A 26218-nucleotide genomic window follows, 5' to 3' on the forward strand; every position below is an offset into this window, starting at 1 on the left:
AAAAGCGTGGAGGATCATGAGGGTGCGGTAGGTTTCCAGATGGTCGACTGGGTCCGTCGTGCCATCAAAGGAGTCAATGGTGGGCATTTTGAACTTGGCAGGCAATGGTTTGTCGCGGATGGAGGCAACAAAAGGAGAGTTGGCGGTGACTGAGGGCTTGTGCTGAATGTTCTACATGACCCCTTGTAGTTGGAGCTTCATAGCTCGGAGTTCAGCGTCCCAGAGGGGAATGTTGTCGCCATGGTCGGTCAATGGAGGCTGGACACTGCTGGCTTCCCCCTTAGGGGCGAGTGCCACGACTGACGGTCGTGGAGGTGGAGGTGGTAGGCTCATATGTGGAGGGGCAGGGGGTTGTAAACCTTCTGGGTTGGGCGCAGGGGGTTGTGGAGCAGTGTGGCCCGGGGTTCTTTCTTCGTTGGGTGGAATGTCTGGAGGTGGGGCGGGGAGGTTTCTTTGGAGTAAGGCGCTGATCAGGGCCTGGTTTTGCTCGGCGATGCGGTTAATGCTGTTAGTAAGTTCGATGATGTATTGTGGTGGGTTGTTTGGATGGGAAGGGTCTGTTTGGTGATCGGTGCTATTATGGTGAGAAGCCATGGACCTAGTCGTGACCATACACCTGGACGGGTGAGAGGAAAAGGTAACGGTGAGAAGAGGGGGCTCCGGCGATAGTGAACACAACTAGCGCACGAATAAACCACAAAGTTTCCCACAGACGGCGCCAACTGATAATACAGTCCGTCCGGGGTGGATGGGCCAGGCTGGCTCAGGTTCTTCAGGTTCCGGTTTCGGGTGGTGATTCCGTCAAATGACCTGCAAGCAAGTCCAAAGAGGAACGGGGCAGTACCCCAGTGAACCCTCCGGCGAGAGAATTAGTAGAGAAAACAGGAAGATGTAGGGAAGAAGATGGAGAGATAAAAAGCTTAACCTTATTCTTGTGCTTCTCTTGTTGCTTATATCCTTTGGTAATCATTTCACTGTCCTCTGTGACGTGCCCCCTTTCCGCCGAAAGCCTGTGCCGTAGCTTACCTTGTTCAGGGTGAGGGGGCTCTGTTCCGACGGGGAGGTGTTGTTGTAATAAATGCTGTGATGGGCTGCATTAATGGTGATGTGTTGTGGCAATAACTCTGCAGATCTTTTTCTGCTGATGTGGCCTGTGTCTCATCTGTCATGTGTCTGAATGCCCTTGGGCCTCCACGTCCAGGTGGACTCCAGCTGTCCTGAGCTTTGCCAATCAAGTTATGCTATGGGTCCAAAGCGATGGGTTCGGGGCGGTTTGCCGTGGGCTGTATGCCTCGTGGGCCTGTCCATGTCAACTTTTATCATTTTGTAATTATTTTTCTACTTTCAAATTTTTGATATTCTCCCAAGGTTATGAGTGATATAATTTAGTGAAGAAAAATTGAATAACTGGTGGCTGTAGTTTAGTGGTAAGAATTCCACGTTGTGGCCGTGGAGACCTGGGCTCGAATCCCAGCAGCCACAATGATTTCTATTTTCCCTTTTTTTTTTTTTCTCCCAAGTATTGTGTCGTCGTATTTTTTGCACGGAGAGATTACAAGAGAAACAATAACAAACCCCTAACAAAGCTTAGCTGGCTAGAGAATATAAAAACAGAGTCCTAGAATTTAACCCACAAAATAGATTTTTAATTTCGTTTTAATAATTTATTTTTTAAAAAACACTAAAAATTAATTTGATAATTTTTTTTTTGAAAACACTTATAATTTTTACATTGTTTTCTTTTTCTTTTTATTTCTAAAAATTCAAAAACATCTTTTTAGTGTTTATTTTTATCAAGCTAGTTTTTGATAATTTTCACAAAAAAAATTTGAAAAGGAAATAAACAGAGTATTTTTCAAAAACGTCCCAGGCTCTATCATTAGCAAAATATGATAAAAATAAAAATTTTACAATTCAATAGTCAAATTATTATTTTTGTATAAACAATATACATTATGTTTATTTTATGTTACAAAATAAACAATTCACATCATTAAAGGGACTCATGATATGTCTCACATGCTAAGTTTAGATTTAGGGATAGGATTTTGTACAGGAAAAGCACCATCCCGACTTTTGGGGTTTATTATGGGTCTTGTTTCAATTATTCAAACTATATATTTTTTCATGTATATGGTCCATACAAAAAAATAGATCTATCAAATAATTATAAGATATTCATCTTATTGCATTTATTTTTTAAAAAATAAATTATCTATTTTTAAAAGCACACTTGTTCATTTTGTATTTTTTTAGAGACAGACACAATAAAATAAAGATGTTACAAATATCAAATTGACGCACAAAAAATCATAAAAATAAATTATTAAAACAGATTGCATGATGAAACCTACATGCCCAAACAACAACCCTACAATCTAAATGAAGATAGGAGAAAAGCAAATTCCTAATTTTTTAAACTCAAAAGAAAAGTTTAGTACTACTGCACGCCATTAGATTACGGAAAAATTACCATTATAATATTTAAAAATTGTTATGCATAAGTGGAAATATTTATTATTTTTTATAATTATTTTTTTCTAGTGTTATTTTTTCTTATATTACAAATCTCTAATTTTGACTATTTAATTTTTGGATAATGCTAGGAATACAAAAATTTTTACTAAATAAATGTGAGACATTTGATCATTTATTTAGTAAAAAATTTAAGGCTTATAACATTTTTTTTAAATTTTTTAATACAAAAAAGGGCAAACTGCCCAATAAAGTTTTTTTTTTTTTTTTGTTACAGGAAAATCCTCCCACTCTCCCGCAGATCCAAGGCAGCGCCCCTTGAGGAGATCACCAGGGTATCCTGTTGAGTAAAAGACTATAACCTGGAAGTTTGTCCCGACCTCCGAAGGCAAGCTCCGTTTAAGTCAGGACTCGCACAGCGGGAGAGAATTAAACCAGGGTGTCCTGTTGAGTAAGAGACTATAACCTGGAAGTTTGTCCCAACCTCCCAAGGTAAGCTCCGTTTAAGTCAGGACTCGCACAGCGGAAGAGAATTAAACCCACATCAAGTAGCTGATAAGGCATCCTTGAGATCAACCTCCTAACCATCTGTACTACGTCCAGAAAATTGGTCCAGAGAAAAATTGAACCTAAGACTTAGGGGCTTAAACCCCGTGCCCCTACCAGGTTGCCACTCACCCTGAGTTACTGCCCAATAAAGTTGCTGAACCCTTCTCTCATTTTCCCACCCACTCTCTCCCCGTACAATTCGAAGCTCCCACAACAGGCACTCCATGTCTCTTTTTATTTTGGCCACTCTCTCCCCGTACAATTCGAAGCTCCCACAACAGGCACTCCATGTCTCTTTTTATTTTGGCTCTCTCACTGTATCTCGCCACCTAAAGTATTTAGTTTAAATTTATTTAATTACTAAAAAATTTATGAAAAAAATAAATGTTAATAAATAATTAGCGAAAGATCCTATTGAGTTAAGTTTTTATTTTAAAAATATTTGAAAATTTTATTTTGTCATTAAAAAGTGAACATCAGTTCTCATAGTGAATTTTCTTTATAAGAGTAAAAGTTACTTATCTTTTACCATGGCTAGGTGTTTGTTTTTATCTAATATTATGTCATATTTCGTTTATAATTTTTAGTTGATTGTTTTTAAATTTTTCCCTAAGTTCTTTTTATAATTTAATTAATGTATTATTTTATTCTATTATTATTTATACCAAAGTGCGATTATTTAAATTATCTAATTTTACTTATTTAGTATATCTAATACTCATATAACTAAAAAATCAAACTCTAATACTAATTTAAACACACAATTACACTTTTTTAAAGACAAAATAAAAATTTATAATTTTTTTGTAATATAATTTTAATTAAGTAGGGTCTTTTATTAATTTATAATACGTATAAACATATATTTTATTTTTGTAATACTTTCGGAGACTAAATATGTTTGAATTAAATATTTTAAGGACTTAATAGATTCAATCGATAATTTAAGCACTAAAAACACTTTGATTGATATACTATAAGGACCGAATAGACTCAATTAATAGTTTAGGAATTAAGTAGACAATTTAATAAAAATATTTCATACAAAAGTATTATTAGTAAATAAAAATAAACAATAATATGTACATTAGATTATGAATATGATAGAAAAAATTGGTCAAAAGTTAATTGGGTGAATTACACTGATATTAATTTTACTCAACTAGAACTAGAAGTCAAATGCTCATAAGATACAAACCTGCGAGTCCGATTAGTTTAGGGGTAGTTTTTTTGGGTGGTCAACTTGTGATAATGAAAGATCAAAACTATTTGGAAACGACAATCTGGACTTTGTAAAAATAAAAATTCAAGAAAACAAAAAATAACAACAGCAAGATAACAAAGGCCCTGCTGCAACTATCAAAGATCAACATAATGAAAACCATGAGGAGCCTTAGACCTTCACTAGCATATGTTGTATGTGTATCCATAGATTTATATATGCTTATCCAAACTACTGAATGAACGAAACAAGTTGTAATAACGATGCACCTTTACCAATTCTAGTCATTGTTAACTATACCATTAGGAAATCGCTAGTCCGTGCACTAACCGAAAAATATTAGAATATTTGTGCAAACAGACAACAAAGAACACACTCGTGCAAAGAAGTCACACCACTGCTCCACTGCTGCCCTCATCCACAACCTACTTGAAATATGGAGATAAGAAAAATATGGAATTCAAAAGATTATAGACAAATTAAAAGAAAAGAAGTTTTATACAGGAACATCTAAGTGCTTATTAAATAAGTTCATTTTTAAACAATCAAAAGTTTTCAATAACTAAATTCATAAGCTGCCTAGAATCAACCTACCTCTGGAGATAATGTGTTGAAACAATCCAACACATCTCGAAAAACACCTCTCATATGTTGCAAAATCTCATCATCGGTCAAATGCAAAACTTCCTGCGAATCAAAGGTAAAAATTATTGACTTTATAAGAAGAGTTAGCATTAGTGTAAAATATATATATATATATATATATATAGCATCGAAGTTATAAGTTCTAGTTAATATTTGTAAAATGTTTTAAAATAAGTTCTCATCTAACCTTAACCTGTCGTACAAGATAACACCGCAGACCCAAGAGGAACAAAACACACTCTTGGTCGGTAGACAATAGGACTGGGAGTGATCCGCCAAAATATGCCCGAGCAATCGATGGTACCAAATGAATGATCAACTACAAAAAAGACCAGAATATCTTATCAGATGTTTTAAAACTAGAACATTTAGAGCTGTGAAGGTGCAGCTACTGCTACCTGCCATAGGTACCAATTGAAAGACCCACTCGGTGATTGCCGTATTTTAAATAGTTGATTTGAAAATGTCTATTTTCAAAATATACAACTAAACATATTTTTAAGTTCAAAAAAAAAAATCTTTTCAAAACTAACCAGACCTCTATTCATATTTTGACTTCAAATTTTTAGTAACAAATAGGGTAAATTATATTTTAACCCAACAATTTTATATTCAATTACATTTTGATCTCATCATTATTTACACCGTGCCTGTAGGCACGAACATACGCTAGTACATATATAAGGAAGAATATACAACGAATTACTTAAATAGACAAAATCAAATATATTCATACCCCTACTTAAATCATGTAAGATGTTCAACAATTCATTAGAATATATTTCAAGTTTCCACTGACTCACCTCTATTGGGTGGGTCCGCCGGATGAAAGCTTCAATTCTCTTTTCATCAGTCAGATTCTCCCAAGGTTTCTTAGCAGGCACAGGCTCACCTTGCTGGATCAACTCAATGTTGCGCCTCAATATCCTACACCAATCAAACACAATTAACTCAATGTTACGCCTCAATATCCTACACCAATCAAACACAATTAACTCGACAACATCAAAAGATTGAGGTTCCATTATCAAACAACCTTACAAAAAAAAATCTTACCTCAAGGCAAAAAAGTGATCAATGACAAGATATGCTAAAGCTCCGATGAATATGCGGGAGAAGGCTGTTGAACACATAAACAAGTTTCAAGCATTAGGTTCATTGGATGGCTACACAAGCTTAAGATATAAATAAATATGCAAGAGAAGGCTGTTGAACACATGAACAAGTTTCAAGGATTACATTCATTTGATGGCTACACAAGTTTAAGATTTAAAAATAAAAAAAAAGTCTTACCTCTAAAAAGCTCATCAAATGAGCAGTTCCCGAAATGTCTAGCAACATGTGCCTCGTAGTCATGTAATGGTATAATCATCACACATGTAATCTCAACCATTGACTTGTAATGCAGCAAGACAAAAATTAGCAATAAAAATGAAACTAGGATGAAATCAAAGATACATTTAAAAGAAAAATATTTGAAGTGGTACCTTAACATGTCCAACAAAGAGTATTTTGAAGCCTCGACTCTCCCAAAGGTCCAAGTCCTCAGAGGAAGGGTTAGTGCAGACACCAATGTAATGCACTCCTCCTTTCTTTTGACGAAGTTGGGTAAGAAAATTGGCTTCCCTTTGTGGAACCTTACGACATTTTGGTAGATGTCTAAATTAGGTTACTCAAACATTGGCTTGTTAACAACTAGTAATTAATTGAAATATGCATATAATATTATAGAACTCAAATGTATCAAATGAAACCCATTTAACCCCATCACATGACTGAAACATTAATTTGAAAAATCATTGTTTGTAACTCAACAAACTCTACCAAACTATAGTAAATAGAAAAAAACACATATCAAATAAAATCAGATTAGTGCAAACCTCTTCCACAACATCTTGTGCCATGTGTCCATTGTAGTACCTGTGGACATGCAAATTTAAACTAATATCAAGAATTTATAAGAGGATTCTTTCAATCCACTAATAAGGAATAGTTAAGCAACATTTCTACATGCATTATGAGAAAACATATATCCTTGTTGGTGCGACTTCATCTTCAAATGTCAAACATTTCTAACATACTTCGCTACTAAAATTTTATCCTACACAGAGGAAAATTAAAAATTCCCAAAGAGTACATCTATTTGTTTATTTCTAATTATGTCAAGTTTCATATTTATTTTTTGGAATTTTGTTTATTCACACAAACCTGGCATGGACTGCAAAGGGGAGACACTAAGATTATATTCATATTTGGCAAGGCAAATGATTTTTTAAGGAGTAGACCATTTTGAAAAGATTACAGGTTCAAAATAAGAACATGTATTGACAACATCCTCTTTCATTTCTTCTCCAGTTCATGGTCCTCTTTGGCACACAGTTTGTGATTTTTTAAAATTATTATTACTACTCATTTAAGAATTGTTACTACTAGTAGTATTTGGACATGTCCTTCCATTTAGTAGCAAGTCATATCATTTTCTTCAAATATATATATCAACTTATTTGAAAGCACAAACCAAATCCATAGTCCAAAACACAGTAAGAACAAGTTGGCAAGATGCCAATACAACAAAATGACATCCAAAAAAACAAAGCAACTCCATCCCTAGAACAAAAAAGCTTGGTAGCTCGAAAAGGAGGGGCTCAAATGGCCCGAATGGGGCTCAAATGGCCCGAATGGGTGTACGTCCGCCCGGACGACCGGGTGAAAATTTGTCTACTGCGGTTGTCACATTTGTCGACCGCGGTTGTCAGTCTTCTTGCTGGATGACCAGCCGGACGTTCGCCAAGATGAATTTCGAGCCATTCGAGCCAACCTCCTTTTCTGGCTACCAAGCATTACTCTCCCTAGAAATACATACACTCCTCAAAAACCTCATGTTTACAATAACTATTGGAGATCGCACCAGCAACCAAGGTAAATTGACAACAAGAACCAAGGCAACCCCTTGGAACACAATGAACAAAAACTCATCAAAGATGGCTTTGAAGATCGAAGTTGGCACAAAATTCAAATTTTGCAGACTCTTGAGTAATATGCCACAAAATTCAAATTTTCATAATCCACACTCCTTCAAGGTTATAGCAAAATCATTAAACAGAGTTAACAAAGATAGTGAAATTAGTTTTTTACCCTTGCTTATTTTGCATTACAGATGCTCAATAATGTGAAATGATAAAATTACCCTTATTCTTTCTCTCTCTCAAATGGTGTTGTGTTGATGCAAATGTCTTTCATCCCTTTTCCCCCTCTCTCTACTTTTGCTCTCCACCCCACATCCCCCACATTATTCAACCATCGTAGCCAACCAATCACCACCATCCTTTGCATCTTCACTATCTCTGTCCTTAGTCTCACTCTGCCAATCACTCTCTTACTCCCTAAAATTTGCCTTTGGTTTTTGAAAGCCCTTTCACCCAATGGAGAACCATTGCCACCAGATCCCCCACAAGTCCCCCACCACCACCGCCAAGTCCCCCACCACCACCGCCACCAAAATCTTGACCACCATCGTAGCTAGCTACTCTAGCCTCACTAAAAAATCCACCATCAGCTCCTGGAAAACCAAACCCACCCTCTAGTCTCCAACCCACCATACTCCCTCTTTCTCCCTCTTCCCCCCTCTTGCGTTACCTTCAACCCACTCCACTTGACCATGCCGTCTACGGCTGTCCACTCCACTTCCATTTTCCTATCTCTTTTTCCCCTGCCCATCTCTCCCAACACCACCCTACCTCCACCACCGTTTCCCTCTTTGGTATCCTCATTCTCCCTCAGGGCCTCGCCCTGTGCCCCCACTTCCCCTACAAACCTCTCTTTTCTTCCCTTCTTTAAAAGCTTAGGATTCCACCCCCCCCCCCCTTTTTCCCCCCCCCTAGAATGGGTACTGTGCATAAACATGTGTAAATATACATGTATATGCCGTTATGTGATTGGTTGATGAAATTGGAGAAATAAATAATAAAAGTGAAATTTATGTAATGTAATGAAATTCAAAATGCAGAAGCAAACCAAACTTCATTTTAGTGCATAAACTTCACAAAATTGTGCAAAAAATGTACATATATTAATCACTAGATTTCATCAGAGTCAATTAACAGCAAAACGGGAACTTCACTACTCACTGCATAAATTGCTGGCATCATAATCAAACCATCTACCTGACTAAGGACTCACTAATGGTTTGCTTCTTCTTCTTCTTTTTTTTTTTTTGGGCAACGACATTCTATTGGCCGATTGTTAAGGATCCACTAATGTCAAGAAAAAAAATTTGAACTCCAATGTAAATTTTACATATTTTCACACACATTTTTATACATTTTTAACCCATATACAAACGTTAATCATTGAGAAGGAGGACAGTGTAAAATGGAACAAAATTGCATACCTTGTCAAAAGCTTCAAAGAGGTTGATTGATATTCTTCCTGGAAAAATCAAATTGAAAGCATTTCAAACTTGAGCACACTTAAAAAAATAATAATAATGAAAATGAAATGAGGGAGTGGGATTGTAAATCACCTCCGGTGCATCCGGCAATGCGAACACATGCACAATTCTAACACCGATGAGGGAATCGGAAGGCAGTTGCGGAAAGTATTCAAAAACCTCTTTTATCTGAACCCTAAGGGGGTCTTCTTCATTCAATACAGGGATAGCAGGGATCTCTCCCTCTAGACACACCTGCATATAACATCATGTTAGGGCGTCCACAATGGGATAGCCGAAATTGTTTGTCGAAGCGTGTTATTGGAAAAAAAGCGATAAAAGTGGGGTTAAAAATATTTGATAAGATGTTTAAGAGTACCTTAATTTTAGAAAGTGAGGGGTGGTGTAATGGATGTATTAAAGAGTGTGTTAAATATATATATATATATAATAAATAAAATAAATAAATAATTTAGTTTAATTAAAAATTTTAAGTCTAAAATTAAATTTTAAGTAAAAAAAAAATTCCAATATGTAAAAAAAAAATCCGTTGACCGGGTCAATCGGCCTACAACCCGTAAAAACAAAACAACATTCCCCTTTGCTAGCTAAACAGCTAGTTGCAGATTACAAACATTTTAGCAAACACTACTAACACACACTACTAACAGCTCCATTGTGAGAGCAAACACACAAAATGACTTGCTCAAAATTAGCAGTCGACACTAACACGGTATTTAGCTACTCCATTACTGATGCTCTTAGATAAGATCGGAAACATATGATAAGGGAAAAATTTGACATAAATTTATATTTTTTAAGTTATAATTAAAAATATAATATGAGATATATTAAAAGATTTATAAATTATAATTAAAATATTGTCATAATTATAACTAAAAAAAGGTAATGGCATAATTAAGATACATATAATACATTTTTTTTAAAGAAAAAAAATAGGTGTATGGTAAAATTTCCCTATGATAAATGATTAGTTTTCCCTGTTTTTTTTGTTTTTTTCCTTCTCTTTTTTTGAAGTAAAAAAATGGCAAATGAACAATTATTACCAACATTAAGAAGAAAAAAAAACAATTATTACCAAATTAGTGGTGGCTTTTTTAATCAATTATTACGAGGCATAGAATAAAATAACATGCAAAATATATATATTTATTTGCAATTTATTTCAAATTTTAAAATTAATTATCTAAAATTTTTCTAAGGCCCTGTTTGGCTAGAAGATATTTAGCTAAAATAGCTAATAGAAATAAAATAAGTTAAAATAGTCAATAAGACAAAATATTGCATTTAACCCATGATCATTTTATTTTTTCTCTCATAACCATCAAATCAACTACAAAAAAAATAACTATCATCCCAAACACATTTTTTTAACCAAATTAAAATAACTAAAAAGTCAAATAACTAACTAAAATAATCTATTCCCAATATATATATATATATATATGTTGATTGTTTACAAAAGCCCACAATATTACTTAAATTTTATATTACTTTCTAGTTCTTATTGATTATGAAATGAAGATCTTCATGTCATTCATGTAATAAAAAGAGTCTCAATTCACATAGACAAAAAAATTATATGGTACTACTAGACTATTTAATAATTTTTCAATAATCATTTAAGTAAACTTAGCTATTTAATAAAGAGATTTGAAAAACCTTAATGATAAATTTGGAAGCTAATCAATTAGTAAAAAAACTTTAATAAAGAGTTTCTATTGACTAGCTCAATGCTTGAATTTTGGTTAGGTGTAGTTAGAGGGTGATTAATTAAATTAAGTTGTAATTGATTATGTAAAAGATAATTGGAATGTCATGACAGATTAATTAACCATAATTCATATGCCCTAGAGTAATTTTGATTAGCTTAATTATAGTGATTACATGACTGACCGATATGGTACAAAGCTTTAACATGAAAAAGACATACCTGAACAGATTAATTAAGCATAATTCATATGCCTTAGAATAATTTTAATTAGCTTAATTATAGTGATTACATGACCGACCCATATGTTACAAAGCTTTAACATGAAAAAGACATACCTGAACGAGGCAGTAAATTGTTGGGCCAAATTGAGTCCAAGAGTCGGTGGGTCCTAGCACACATCAACATACTTTTTTGGGTAAGTTTTTACGAGTACCGTATGGTTGGTGAATTATAATACACATTCAGGGGTTGAAAAATATTTTATATTGTAAAATATTTTTTTATGTCAAATAATTTTGTTTAAAAATAAATTTTTATTTTTATTTTTTAGGGCAAATTACAAACACCTCCCTCGAAGTTTGGTGAAAATACAATTTTTTTCCTGAAGTTTGAGAAATTACATCTGACCCCTGAGGTTTATATTTCCATAACAAATTGTCTCATGGAGTTTTTATTTTCATATAGATTCTCTCTTAATTTCTTCTAATTTGTTATGAAAATTTGACTTTCAGGAAACAATTTGTAATTTCTCAAACTTCAAGGGAGAATCTGTATTTTCACCAAACCTCGAGGGGAGTGTTTGTAATTTGCCCTACTTTTTAGTATTTAATTAAAACTTAAAACATTTTTTACAACAAAAAAATGTAATAAAGAACTAATTATAGAGTAAAATTTTAAAAATAATGATAATATTCATATAGAATTGAACACAAAAATATTGTGCAACGACACCTCGTTGCCACATAAGAATTTTGACTTTCAAGTAGAGAATATAAACGCGATACATTATTACCCATATATTTTTTGTCTATAAATTTTGGCCTCTTCTCGAAAGTGTGTCAAAAGTTACTTTTTAATTTTTAATTTATTTTAAGTCATATTATTTTTTACACGTTTTTACAAAAAATTAAAAAAATCAACTTTTAATAATTTTTTCAAAACACCCCTTTAATTAGAGTTGGGCTAATATATTGACATAAGAGATTTTATATATTTTTTGTCTACAAATTTTGTTTCACGGTGGGCTTATATATCGACATAAGAGATTTTAAGAGGCATGTGGAACTTACAAGAAGTTTTTATTTTGATGATTCGAACATTAATATTGTAAAGCCTTCAATGTATATTATTTATGAAAAAAATTAGTTTGATCGGATAATCTTAATTTCATTTTATCACATTTGTCTCCGAAAAATGGACAACAAGTATATTTTTAAAATAAAGCATTAATTTTTTTAAACACAACTATAATAAAATGAAAATGATACGATTATTGAATCGATTTAATTTTTTTCATGAATAATAATAATTGAAGATTGTACAAAATGAACAAACCTGTAATCAACTCTACGAGCTCCTCAATTTCTCTAAAATTAAGATGTGAATATAAAAAAAAGCTCAACATTTATGTTTATATCATTACTCAATAATAAAATAAGATAACAATTTAAAGCAATAAATATAACAAATTCAAAATCTAATTCCCATCAATTGCTCAAATCACCCAGAATACATGAATATATAAAAACAGTGAGGTTGGATATATATAACTCTCAATGATATTGACCATGAGAAAAAAAAAAATAAATAACGACATTTTAAATATAAATTAATTTACACTTTTAGAATGAAAAATATTTTACTTATTTTTTAACTAATTAAATAATAGAAAATTTATTTTACTCTCAAACAAACCGAGAGCCTAACTACAAAATTATTGTACTTGACAAAAAAAAAAAAAAAAAAAAATTATTTTAAAAAATTTAATTGTAGTCATGAACTATAAAAGGAGGATATTAAGCCCTCGTTAGGCATGAATATTTTTGGGGTTAAAAGGTTGTTTTAGTCATAAAAAGATAAAATAAATTAAAAAATTAATAAGATAAAATGTTATATCTAAGGCCTTATTTGACAACCTTCAGTTTTAGTGAAAAAACAATCAAAAAATCATTATAAATTGTCACATCACTCTTTTTATTTTTTTGCACATTTTTTCATAAAAAGTTAAAAAGTTATTAAAATAACATGTTTCCAAACGAGGCCTAAACCATAATTATTTCATTTTTTCTCTTACAAAAATAAAAAAACCAAAAAATTATTCCAAACAAGATTTAAAATAGCCAAAAAATTAATTCACATACCAAACAAAACCTAAATTATTAATGGATGAGCTGTGAAATCTGCATTTTACAGCACCCATTACGAAGTTGCCACATCAATAACTCTTCAAAACTTTGGAGTGTCCTAAATAAGTTTACTTTTTGACTTTTTATGAAATATGAGTTAGGTATAGGTTGGGTTTGAAGTGATGTGATAGAGAGGTGATGCGACTTAAATAAGATGATGTGACTTAAATAAGATAGTGTCTTTTTGACTTTTTGAATTTTTTTGATGATGTCAAACTTGACCTAAGACTTTGTTTAAAATGTGAATAGGCTTTTATTTTATTTTATTATTATATTATTATTATTATTATTTGACTATTTTAGACTAGAGCTAAAATAGTTCCGTTTGAAATAGATTTTTTTAATTTTTATGTGAGAAAAAAAAAAGGTATAATTTGAATGTAATAACATTTAGCCTAAGTCTAATTTTCCTTTTTTTTTATAACTAAAATAACTTAATACATACCAGAACCACATGCCAAACGACTAAAGGAACAAAAGACTTTGTATGTGCATAATAGGAATTAAATGGGCTTTCGTTTTTCCCTCCTCCTAATGTTTTTTCAAATCTTTCATGAAAATAATTATAAAAACTTTGTGATTTTTACATTATACTTAGAATAAAATACCACACACTAATCAAAATTATTCAAAAATCATAAATTTTTTATAATCATATTCATAAATTTTTTTTCATGATCTCTAACTTTTCTCATGTTTTTTTGTTTTTGTTTGTCTGTTTCAATCAGTTTCAACATCCATATCCCTCAGTCTCCTTCTTCCTTTGATTCAGGTTGTGCAATCAAGTTGGTTCCAAGTTTTACAAAGTGATTTGCAACGAGCATGATCTGCGACGCCGACGAGCATCATGTTACAGTAAAAATGAAAAAACAAAAAATTCCTTCCACAGCAGCCCCAACCCCTTTTCTCACCATTGCCGTCTACTCGTCCTCCCTTTCCATTCGCACGCCGCTGTTCAGATATTTTTTCCCTTCTTTTAAAAACATATATGCATATATACGTATATGTATAAGTAAATATTAAATGGACTTGGGTTGAAATTCAACTTGACCTGTTTATTGGTTGTCCGTAATAAACATTCTTTACGGCTCGTCCGTGTAAAATGCAATCTCAAAAAGGAGAAGAAGAAGAAGAAGAAGAAGAAGAAGAAGGAGAAGAAGAAGAAGAAGAAGAAGAAGAAGGAGAAGAAGGAGAAGAAGAAGGAGAAGAAGGAGAAGAAGGAGAAGAAGAAGAAGGAGAAGAAGAAGGAGAAGAAGAAGGAGAAGCAGAAGAAGAAGGAGAAGAAGGAGGAGAAGGAGAAGAAGGAGAAGAAGAAGAAGAAGAAGGAGAAGAAGGAGAAGAAGAAGAAGAAGAAGAAGAAGGAGGAGGAGAAGAAGAAGGAGGAGAAGAAGAAGAAGGAGGAGAAGAAGTGTAACGACCCAATCTTGGCAAGGCAAAACCCTGCCAAGAGGGTGCACCTCAAACGCTATAGCACCTTTCAATTGCCTAACATATATGAGATGATCTATTGAAAGACAAAAAAATATTATCATGCTACAAGATAGTTCCCAAGCATTTCCTCCCAAAAAAAAATATAATACATACTAATCACGAATCCATCAATACATCCAACTTCATAAGCAATTTTTACAATCAACCTCCTTCATAAAAAAAAGGGTAAGCTTACATCCTAGAATGACCCTAAGCAAAACCTCAACCACAAGATGCCCACCTGTGATCCTTCAAAAAAAATTCTAGTCTTCCAAGTTGAGGCGAGCCACACAAAAGTCTATGAATCTGAAAAAAAATTATTTAAAAGAATGAGCTAAAGCCCAATGAGTATACCAATACCATGGAGTTATAAAACTTGCTCCTACCAATAGGGTTCAAAATAAAGATACTAAACATATGAGCTTAATTGGACTTCAATTTATACAAAATAAAAATAAAAATGATGCAATACAATTTTCATAAAACGTTATCAAGATTTTTCCAAGGAATCTCATAAGGCAGAAAAAAAAACATACATTTGGATAATGAAAGTAAACAAAAATATAACTTTTCAATACATTAAGATTTCCTGTCCATCATACAATCCACTACATAGCCTTAGGGTCGCGTTACCTCGCGACTTAGGTGGTGACGGTACCGTTACCCAGAACATAACCATAGGAGCATAGCTCATGTCATCGTAGCACTTCAATTCTTGTTTCAATGTTTCGGTCCCCAGGACCCCTTATACATACAACGACCCTTATGGTCCTTAAAACATTTCGGTCCCCAGGACCCCAAAGCATTTTGGCCCTTGTGGCCCCAAAGGCTATATTCGGTTATATGATCAATAAAATAAATACCCTCACATAACATTTCACTGTCATTCAATCATCATCATCATAAAATTTGAAAGACTCAACTTAAATAAATTCTCATAAAAAAATTAATGCTTCATTATACAAATGAAATCGTATCTTTATTAAAACTCAACCCTTGGCCTCAATAAATTTATAGATTTTCTTTTTATACATATATCATGATGAAATGTATCATTCACTTCCTTTAATTCAAAAATTATTTTCGAACTTTGTAATAAAGATAGAGGTAAGGTAATTTCCATGGTAAGTATACTCACCTCCAAAAATAGCAAAAGTGTAGATTTGAAACTCTACAAATTAATTTCCAAGAGGTGGAGAGATGCTTTCCTCCAATCCTAACAATTAGTAAATAGGATCTCAAATTAGGAAAAGCTTTCAATGAAAATTACAACATCTACAAAAATGATCCTAAATAAAATTATGCTAAGGAATGGCAAGCTAAAGAACTCCTCCAACTTTAAATCACCCAAACAAATAACTTATCCAATCTCCATAACACCCATCCTTTGAACATCTTTGAGTTAGTAACTTTTTAAATATCCAATCAATTTATATGCACAATACCACCATCAATTTACTACAAAAGTCAAAAATCAACATTTTTGTATAAACTCAACAACTTAAGTAAAATCTCTTCAATCACTTATAAAATTCCTCCATAGAACATAGAGATACCCAATCCATCATTTATCAACTCAATTTCAACATATAAATTCCCTAACACCAAAATCCCCAATTTTTACATCACATTCAAACCCTAGATTAACCCAAAAATCTAAATCTCCAAATCAACCATCAAATTGACCATTTTTTTTTTTAAACATGTAAAACATTCATGGAAACTAATTGAGAGTATAAAATTCAACAAGCAAACCCCAAATCATAATAGATCTAAAACACAAAAATTTCATCATCTCTAACTCAAAATATGTAAAACCTTCAACTAAACTTTTAGAGAAAGATTCTTACCAAGTACAAGCCTCTAATCCATCAAGAAAATAAATCCCATGCTTTGATTCTTCAAAAGATTAAGAAAAATCTAGAGTTTGTGCTTCTATTGTGTTATTTTCGGATGGATTCAAGGAGTGCCGACCGGACCCATTTTCCGGCGAGATAAGGTGGCCGGAGGTGGTGGAGATGGTGGGTCAAGGTGGTGGTGTAAGGGTGGAGCAAAGGTGTGGTGTTTGGCCTCCAAGAAAGTAAAGGAAAATGAGAGAGAAAGTAGAGAGAAGTTAGAGAATGAAGAATGAAGAAAAAAAATCTGCACTTCTAATTTTTTTTTTTTTTTGTGTTGAAATGGGGTGTTTGGTTACACCTACCATCAAGTTTGGAGTTGGGTTTAGATATCCTAAATGGAGTTTAACATAGGAGTGTGTTTGGCTCTAGATGAAAAGTTGGGAATATTATAATTCTACCCCCCTAAAGGAAAATTTCGTCCACGAAATTTATTCGTTTGTTTAGTCTAGTTCATACCTTGAAAAAGATGTGGATATCGAATTTTCATATTATCCTCCCGCTCCCAAGTAGCTTCCTCCAAAGCATGATTTTTCCACAATACCTTTACTAGTGGTATGGTCTTGGAACGTAGTACTTGATCCTTCATGTCCACAATCTCTATGGCTTCCTCTTCATAAGACAAATCATCCTTGAGTTGGATTGGTTGGAAATCTAACACGTGTGATGGGTCAGGCATGTACTTCTTCAATGTGGATACATGAAACACATTGTGAATGCGAGATAGACTAGGTGGTAAGGCCAAACGATAAGCAGTCTTGCCAATGCGCTCTAATATCTCAAATGGCCCAATATACCTTGGACTTAGTTTGCCTTTCTTACCAAATCGCATCACTCCCTTCCATGGCGAGATTCGTAAAAATACATGATCTCCCACTTGAAATTCCAAATCTCTCCTTCGATTATCTGCATAGCTCTTTTGTCTACTTTGAGCCGCCTTCAACCTTTCTCGAATAATATGCACTTTATTGGTAGTAATTTGAACAATCTCTGGCCCTAACAATTTTCTCTCTCCAACCTCATCCCAACATACTGGAGTTCTACATCTTCGCCCATATAAAGCTTCATAGGGAGCCATCCCAATACTTGATTGATAACTATTATTATATGCAAATTCTATTAAGGTCAAGTGTTCATCCCAACTACCTCGAAAATCTAGGACACAAGCTCTCAACATGTCTTCTAAAGTTTGAATTGTCCTCTCGGATTGCCCGTTGGTTTGGGGGTGAAAAGCTGTACTGAATCTCAGTTTAGTACCCAAGGCATTTTGAAGACTAGGCCAAAAGTGGGATGTGAAGCGCGAGTCTCTGTCTGAAACAATAGATACCGGCACACCATGCAATCTCACAATTTCATCCACATAAATTTTTGCTAATCGATCAAGTGAAAAGTTTTTCTTAGTAGCCAAAAAGTGTGCAGATTTGGTCAACCTATCCACAACAACCCAAATAGAGTCATGCCCCTTCTGTGTGCGAGGCAGGCCCGAAACAAAATCCATGGCAATATGCTCCCATTTCCATTCAGGTATAGGAAGAGGTTGAAGTAAACCAGCTGGGCGTTGATGCTCTGTTTTAATCTGCTGACATACCAAACACCTTGACACGAATTCTGCTATTTCTCTCTTCATATTGGCCACCAATAACTTTCTCTTAAATTTCGATACATCTTTGTACTCCCCGGATGCATTGCATAAGGTGAATTATGGGCCTCATCTAATATCTCCCTTTTTATCTCGGGCTCATTTGGAACACATAACCGATTTTTAAACATCAACACACCATCTTCTTTAATAATAAAGTCTAACAGAGTACCATCTTTCACTCGAGCTCGGGTCTTCTCCAAAATTGAGTCTTTCCCTTGGGCTTCTCGAATGCGATCCACTAACAAAGGTCTCACTTTAATTGTAGCTAACAAGGATCCCGACTTCCCAACTGCTAGATCAACTCCAATAGATTTTATTTCATGTAAGAGACTAAATTGAATGCCCTGAATGTGAGTTAATTTCCCTGTAGATTTTCGGCTAAGAGCATCGGCCACCAAATTAGCTTTTCCTGGGTGATAATTAATGGTGCAGTCATAGTCCTTAATCAGTTCAACCCATCTCCTTTGCCTCAAATTTAAATCCCTCTGTGTGAATAAATATTTCAAACTCTTATGATCAGTATATATCTCACATTTTTCCCCGTATAAATAATGTCTCCACAACTTTAAAGCAAAAACAACCGCTGCGAGCTCTAAATCATGGGTGGGATAATTGCGTTCATGGTTCTTCAATTGTCTAGATGCATAGGCCACTACCTTTCCATGTTGCATCAACACACAACCGAGCCCTTGATGAGAGGCATCACTATAAACAATAAATCCTTCACCACTTAACGGAATAGTAAGCACTGGGGTAGAAGTTAATCGCTTCTTTAATTCTTGAAAACTCTTTTCACAATTCTCCGTCCACTCAAATTTGGTATTCTTACGGGTCAAATGTGTTAATGGTGCCGCAATCAATGAAAACCCCTCTACAAATCTACGGTAGTAGCCTGCCAACCCTAAAAAGCTCCTCACCTCGGTCACGTTAGTAGGACGATCCCAATTCACCACAGCCTCTATTTTCTTCGGATCCACAAAAATACCTTCAGCCGAAATCACATGCCCCAAAAATACGACACGATCTAACCAAAACTCACATTTGCTAAACTTCGCATACAACTTCTTTTCTCGTAAGGTCTGCAATACCACCCGCAAGTGTTGTTGATGATCCTTTTGACTCCTGGAATAAACAAGTATGTCATCAATAAATACAATCACAAATTGGTCAAGGTATGGTTGGAACACTCTATTCATAAGGTCCATAAATGCGGCGGGGGCATTAGTTAGACCAAAAGACATAACAAGAAATTCATAATGGCCGTAGCGAGTTCGAAAAGCAGTTTTCGCTATGTCTTCTTCCTTAATCTTAAGTTGGTGATACCCTGATCTGAGATCGATTTTGGAGAACACACATGCTCCCTGAAGTTGATCAAACAAATCATCTATACGCGGCAAAGGATACTTATTACGCACCGTGACCTTATTCAACTGCCGATAGTCAATGCACAATCTCATGGTGCCATCTTTTTTCTTCACAAATAACACAGGTGATCCCCAAGGCGAGACACTTGGCCTAATGAAGCCTTTATCCAATAACTCTTGCAATTGTATCTTAAGCTCCTTAAGTTCCATTGGGGCCATACGGTAAGGTGCACTAGAAATTGGGGCAGTTCCAGGAATTAAGTCAATAGCAAACTCAATTTCTCGATCTGGGGGTAATCCAGGTAGTTCATCAGGAAAAACATCTATGAAGTCACACGCAATTGGTATATCCTCCAATCTTGGACCACTCAATTCGGAGTCAATCACATAGGCTAAGTATCCTTGGCACCCCTTCTTAAGCATTTTTCTAGCGGTAATAGCAGAAATAACATAAGATGGGGACGCACATCGATCTCCACAAAATCTAAATTCAGGTTCCCCAAAATTGGAAAATACTACCTCTTTCCTATAACAATCCACCGAAGCATGGTAAGAAGCCAACCAATCCATTCCCAAAATCAAATCAAAATCAAGCATCTCTAAAGGCAATAAATCCGCTACCATCTCCCTATCTCCCAACTGTAATACACAACCTCGATATACCTCCTCAATTATAACACAATCCCCAATAGGAGTAGTAATGGATAAGCAATAGCCTAGAGGTTCAATAGGTTTATCAGCATGCAAAGAAAATGATAGAGATACAAAAGAATGTGTAGAACCCGGATCAATAAGTACATGTGCCTCCCTACTGAACACATAAATAATACCTGTTACCACCTCCAGATTAGCCTGAGCATCCCGCTGAGTCAAAGCAAAAACTCTCCCCTGCGAGGTTTGTCTATCGGATTGAACACCTCCTTTATTCTGCTTGCCAAATCGAGTCCCAACCTGACCTCCTCCTCGGCTTCCCCCTCGGCCGGCACCTGAAATTTTATTACTACCAACTCCAGTACTAGCAGATAAAGCAGTTCGTGTGCAATCTCTAGCCAAATGTCCGGGTTGTCCGCAATTGAAGCAAGCTCGTGTATCTCCCAAATTAGTCATTTTAGGAACTGTGCAATCTTTCACCAAATGACCCTTCTGGCCACAACGAAAACACAAGTCGGTACCAGCATGACAAACACCTGTATGTGCCCGCCCACATTGCTTGCAAACACTTCGAGTAAACTGAGATGATGTCCCACTAGACTGTCCATGACGCTGATTAGAAATGCTTTGGGTTGGGGTGGGATGCTCTCTATTTTTTTGATATGCACTAGAGCTCTTGACTGAACCATAACCATGACCACCTCTTTTTGACGGTCTATTAAATGTGTTCTCATGATGGGATGAACTAAGGTGGCGCTTCTTCTGTTGTTCCGCTAACTTCATTTCTATGACATCTTCCTCAACTGTTAAGGCTTTATCAACCAAGGTTGAATAGTTAGTTATTCCCAATACTCGGATACGAGATTTGATGTCCAAATCCAACCCATCTGTAAAACGACGACATTTGACCTCCTCATCATCCACAAACGAAGGGGCAAAACGAGATAAAGAAATGAACTTAGCTTCATATTGAGCTACAGTCAAATCCCCTTGCTCTAGCCGAAGGAACTCTCTTTCTTTTTCATACCGATAGGTAGCTGGAAAGTACTTGTCATTGAAAACCTTAGTGAATTGGTTCCAGGTCAATCCTCCGGTGCCACTTGCCGTAAGTAGGCGTTGCGTGGCCTCCCACCAATATTCAGCCTCCTCCACCAGCATAAAACTAGCAAGTGCAACTCGCTGCTCGTCTGATACTTCCATCACAGAAAATATCTGCTCTACCCTCCTTAACCAGGCCTCTGCCTCCATAGGATTGGGCGATCCAGAAAATGATGGAGCCCCCAACTTCTTGAACCTCTCAATTGCGGTGAGGCGGTTCTCTGTAGGTTGCACAAATGGCCTTGACTGTGCTGCATTCTGTTGTTCAAGGATGTGAGTCTGCCTCTCCGCTAGGCTAGCCATTGACTCTAAAAGGCGCTGCACACTAGGGTCTAAAAATGCTGGAGCTGTGTCAACCCTTGGTGGTACGACTCTATCTGAATGTCCCACTTCTGGATTGGCACTTGACTCTTGAGTTTGCTCATTATGCGATTCATGTTCAATCTCTTCTTCCTGAACCCGAGGTGGAACTTCATTTCCAACACTAAGATGTGGCTCTCGCTCAGCCTCAAGTACTTCCATAAGGGGGCGACTCTTATGAACTCTTCGCCTTGCCATACGCGCCTGTATAACAAGACAATTAAAACTTAGAATACTAGATCGCTATTAAACATCATCACTAATCGAATTACTAACTACAATACCCTATCAACTTTAATTCTAAAATAACTAGTCTACAGATTCATAACCAAATGCTCTGATACCAAAAATGTAACGACCCAATCTTGGCAAGGCAAAACCCTGCCAAGAGGGTGCACCTCAAACGCTATAGCACCTTTCAATTGCCTAACATATATGAGATGATCTATTGAAAGACAAAAAAATATTATCATGCTACAAGATAGTTCCCAAGCATTTCCTCCAAAAAAAAAATATAATACATACTAATCACGAATCCATCAATACATCCAACTTCATAAGCAATTTTTACAATCAACCTCCTTCATAAAAAAAAAGGGTAAGCTTACATCCTAGAATGACCCTAAGCAAAACCTCAACCACAAGATGCCCACCTGTGATCCTTCAAAAAAAATTCTAGTCTTCCAAGTTGAGGCGAGCCACACAAAAGTCTATGAATCTGAAAAAAAATTATTTAAAAGAATGAGCTAAAGCCCAATGAGTATACCAATACCATGGAGTTATAAAACTTGCTCCTACCAATAGGGTTCAAAATAAAGATACTAAACATATGAGCTTAATTGGACTTCAATTTATACAAAATAAAAATAAAAATGATGCAATACAATTTTCATAAAACGTTATCAAGATTTTTCCAAGGAATCTCATAAGGCAGAAAAAAAAACATACATTTGGATAATGAAAGTAAACAAAAATATAACTTTTCAATACATTAAGATTTCCTGTCCATCATACAATCCACTACATAGCCTTAGGGTCGCGTTACCTCGCGACTTAGGTGGTGACGGTACCGTTACCCAGAACATAACCATAGGAGCATAGCTCATGTCATCGTAGCACTTCAATTCTTGTTTCAATGTTTCGGTCCCCAGGACCCCTTATACATACAACGACCCTTATGGTCCTTAAAACATTTCGATCCCCAGGACCCCAAAGCATTTTGGCCCTTGTGGCCCCAAAGGCTATATTCGGTTATATGATCAATAAAATAAATACCCTCACATAACATTTCACTGTCATTCAATCATCATCATCATAAAATTTGAAAGACTCAACTTAAATAAATTCTCATAAAAAAATTAATGCTTCATTATACAAATGAAATCGTATCTTTATTAAAACTCAACCCTTGGCCTCAATAAATTTATAGATTTTCTTTTTATACATATATCATGATGAAATGTATCATTCACTTCCTTTAATTCAAAAATTATTTTCGAACTTTGTAATAAAGATAGAGGTAAGGTAATTTCCATGGTAAGTATACTCACCTCCAAAAATAGCAAAAGTGTAGATTTGAAACTCTACAAATTAATTTCCAAGAGGTGGAGAGATGCCTTCCTCCAATCCTAACAATTAGTAAATAGGATCTCAAATTAGGAAAAGCTTTCAATGAAAATTACAACATCTACAAAAATGATCCTAAATAAAATTATGCTAAGGAATGGCAAGCTAAAGAACTCCTCCAACTTTAAATCACCCAAACAAATAACTTATCCAATCTCCATAACACCCATCCTTTGAACATCTTTGAGTTAGTAACTTTTTAAATATCCAATCAATTTATATGCACAATACCACCATCAATTTACTACAAAAGTCAAAAATCAACATTTTTGTATAAACTCAACAACTTAAGTAAAATCTCTTCAATCACTTATAAAATTCCTCCATAGAACATAGAGATACCCAATCCATCATTTATCAACTCAATTTCAACATATAAATTCCCTAACACCAAAATCCCCAATTTTTACATCACATTCAAACCCTAGATTAACCCAAAAATCTAAATCTCCAAATCAACCATCAAATTGACCATTTTTTTTTTTTAAACATGTAAAACATTCATGGAAACTAATTGAGAGTATAAAATTCAACAAGCAAACCCCAAATCATAATAGATCTAAAACACAAAAATTTCATCATCTCTAACTCAAAATATGTAAAACCTTCAACTAAACTTTTAGAGAAAGATTCTTACCAAATACAAGCCTCTAATCCATCAAGAAAATAAATCCCATGCTTTGATTCTTCAAAAGATTAAGAAAAATCTAGAGTTTGTGCTTCTATTGTGTTATTTTCGGATGGATTCAAGGAGTGCCGACCGGACCCATTTTCCGGCGAGATAAGGTGGCCGGAGGTGGTGGAGATGGTGGGTCAAGGTGGTGGTGTAAGGGTGGAGCAAAGGTGTGGTGTTTGGCCTCCAAGAAAGTAAAGGAAAATGAGAGAGAAAGTAGAGAGAAGTTAGAGAATGAAGAATGAAGAAAAAAAATCTGCACTTCTAATTTTTTTTTTTTTTTTGTGTTGAAATGGGGTGTTTGGTTACACCTACCATCAAGTTTGGAGTTGGGTTTAGATATCCTAAATGGAGTTTAACATAGGAGTGTGTTTGGCTCTAGATGAAAAGTTGGGAATATTATAAGAAGAAGAAGAAGAAGAAGAAAGTAGTAATCGCGAAAGATAACATTCCAATAAATCAAATCATTATACGGAATATGAAATAAATAAAAAAATAAAAATGAAAGTAAAAATACAAAGAACAAAGAAGAAGGAATACCAAGCAGTGCAAAAAGCTTATGCCGAAAGTAGTAATCGAGAAAGATAACATTCCAATAAATCAAATCATTATACGGAATATGAAATAAATAAAAAAATAAAAATGAAAGTAAAAATACAAAGAACAAAGAAGAAGGAATACCAAGCAGTGCAAAAAGCTTATGCCTGGGATTTCCGGCAATCCTCACCAACTCAGGTTCAGTAATGAAGTGGCTCAGAGACTTCATGTTCAAAACAAAACGAATACCAAAGTAAGAAGAGAGAAAAACATAAAGCAAAATACACCAGAAAAGTACTAAGTTAATTATTTACCTCCATAATACTGATATTCATGTTTATATTGCTCAAAACTTCTTGTATGTTAACTTCATATAATTTGCAATTTTCACTGTTAACAAACCTGCAACAAATATGTACGGATCAACAAGAGTCTAATAATAATAATTAAACACGAAGGGTGTAAGATTTACGAGTTGCTCATATATATATATATAGTTTGAAACATATTATACATTAAACGATGAGAGAGATACAGATAGAACAAAAACTAGATAGAGGCAGACAATGCTGAGTTTTCCGCTCTGCTTTTCCAGAGAACAGAAAAGAGAGAGAAAACAAGAACAGATCTGTTAGTCCATTCTCTCCAAACATATATATACACACTAGAGATAGTGATTCCGGTTTACGAGTTGCTCGGTGCGTGCATATATATATTTATATATGCAAGAAACTTAAGAAATCAAATAACAGAAATCGAAGATTTCAAAAGTTTTCTTTCATTTTCTAGGCAACCAAACGGACGGTTAGTTCAAAATCCACACAAACATACAAATGCATTGATTATAATATGTATAGATAACAGTTATGATATGAAGCATACAGTTGCATTGATCTCCATTGGAAGAGAGATTACGCCATGGTTCAGGCACAGAAAGAGAAAAAAATTTAGAAATAGAAAATGTAGAGAGAGAGAGAGAGAGAGAGAGAGAGAGAGAAACAAGAACAGATCAGTCTGTTATCTCCAAACGCATACACAGCAGAGAGAGTGAGTAGGGTTTATGAGTAGCTCGGCGAGCGCATATACATATATAAAATATAAAACATACAGTAAAAATTTCTTCCTAAATTCTCTAACTAAGCCCAGTATGGAGGATGCATTGATCTCCATTGGAAGAGAAATTTTACCTCGCCCGTGCTGCCATGGTTGAGGTACAGAAGGAGAAAAGAGATTACAGAGAGAAAATGGAGAGAGGACCAATAGCTATAGTACAGGTGTAGTCTCTGTATATATATATATGCGACTTGTCTCTGAAATGCAGAATATGACGCCAGTAGGGAATGCCGCGCCTAACCGTATAATCATTAGCTAGTCCGGCATTGTCCACCCGCTGCTCTCTACCAATATGCATTGGTTTTAATTTTTTGAATTTAATTTTTTTT

General features: G+C 34.8%; 2 protein-coding genes, 1 long non-coding RNA gene and 1 other non-coding gene across 6 annotated transcripts; 1 reads left to right on the forward strand and 3 right to left on the reverse strand.

Annotated features, from left to right (window-relative positions):
• Positions 1 to 1410: 1410 nt before the first annotated feature.
• TRNAH-GUG (transfer RNA histidin (anticodon GUG)) lies at positions 1411 to 1482 on the forward strand. The gene has a single exon. It is a non-coding gene; the product is annotated as a tRNA-His (tRNA).
• Positions 1483 to 4396: 2914 nt separating this feature from the next.
• LOC114318548 (uncharacterized) lies at positions 4397 to 9663 on the reverse strand. Of its 2 annotated transcripts, none has more exons than XM_082910575.1 (10): positions 9414 to 9663; positions 9282 to 9319; positions 6772 to 6811; positions 6379 to 6528; positions 6185 to 6287; positions 5948 to 6011; positions 5695 to 5818; positions 5079 to 5210; positions 4841 to 4933; positions 4397 to 4671 (listed from the first exon to the last, which is right to left on the reverse strand). In XM_082910575.1, exons 1-10 carry the CDS (start codon positions 9579 to 9581, stop codon positions 4636 to 4638), a joined length of 948 nt encoding a protein of 315 aa, XP_082766701.1. In that variant the 5' UTR covers positions 9582 to 9663; the 3' UTR covers positions 4397 to 4635. The 2 variants fall into 2 exon arrangements, with proteins under 2 accessions (XP_082766701.1, XP_082766700.1); XM_082910574.1 differs by having other exon boundaries at positions 4397 to 4654; positions 4837 to 4933; positions 9414 to 9660.
• Positions 9664 to 15001: 5338 nt separating this feature from the next.
• LOC145814044 (uncharacterized) lies at positions 15002 to 16191 on the reverse strand. Its single transcript, XR_014357499.1, has 2 exons — positions 16069 to 16191; positions 15002 to 15236 (listed from the first exon to the last, which is right to left on the reverse strand). It is a non-coding gene; the product is annotated as an uncharacterized LOC145814044 (long non-coding RNA).
• A 219-nt stretch (positions 16192 to 16410) lies between these two features.
• LOC114317285 (uncharacterized) lies at positions 16411 to 23625 on the reverse strand. Of its 2 annotated transcripts, XM_082910563.1 has the most exons (3): positions 23491 to 23625; positions 22594 to 22658; positions 16411 to 22144 (listed from the first exon to the last, which is right to left on the reverse strand). In XM_082910563.1, the coding sequence occupies exon 3, from the start codon at positions 22136 to 22138 to the stop codon at positions 18449 to 18451; it is 3690 nt and encodes a 1229-aa protein (XP_082766689.1). In that variant the 5' UTR covers positions 22139 to 22144; positions 22594 to 22658; positions 23491 to 23625; the 3' UTR covers positions 16411 to 18448. The 2 variants fall into 2 exon arrangements, with proteins under 2 accessions (XP_082766689.1, XP_082766690.1); XM_082910564.1 differs by lacking the exon at positions 22594 to 22658 and having other exon boundaries at positions 23491 to 23569.
• Positions 23626 to 26218: the final 2593 nt, after the last annotated feature.

This window comes from Camellia sinensis, unplaced genomic scaffold (genome assembly GCF_055761805.1).
Source record: "Camellia sinensis isolate YWXY unplaced genomic scaffold, ASM5576180v1 Unanchor1, whole genome shotgun sequence".
Taxonomy (NCBI): domain Eukaryota; kingdom Viridiplantae; phylum Streptophyta; class Magnoliopsida; order Ericales; family Theaceae; genus Camellia; species Camellia sinensis.

Excerpts from the sequence above, each read along its gene's own strand:
- LOC114317285 (XM_082910563.1), bottom strand. The coding sequence starts at position 22,138 with ATGGCAAGGCGAAGAGTTCATAAGAGTCGCCCCCTTATGGAAGTACTT.
- LOC114318548 (XM_082910574.1), bottom strand. The coding sequence starts at position 9,581 with ATGCAGGTGTGTCTAGAGGGAGAGATCCCTGCTATCCCTGTATTGAAT. Across the intron at positions 9,320-9,413 it reads CATTGCCGGATGCACCGGAG|GAAGAATATCAATCAACCTC; the intron begins GTGATTTACAAT and ends TGATTTTTCCAG. Across the intron at positions 6,012-6,184 it reads ATTTGATGAGCTTTTTAGAG|CCTTCTCCCGCATATTCATC; the intron begins GTAAGACTTTTT and ends TGTGTTCAACAG.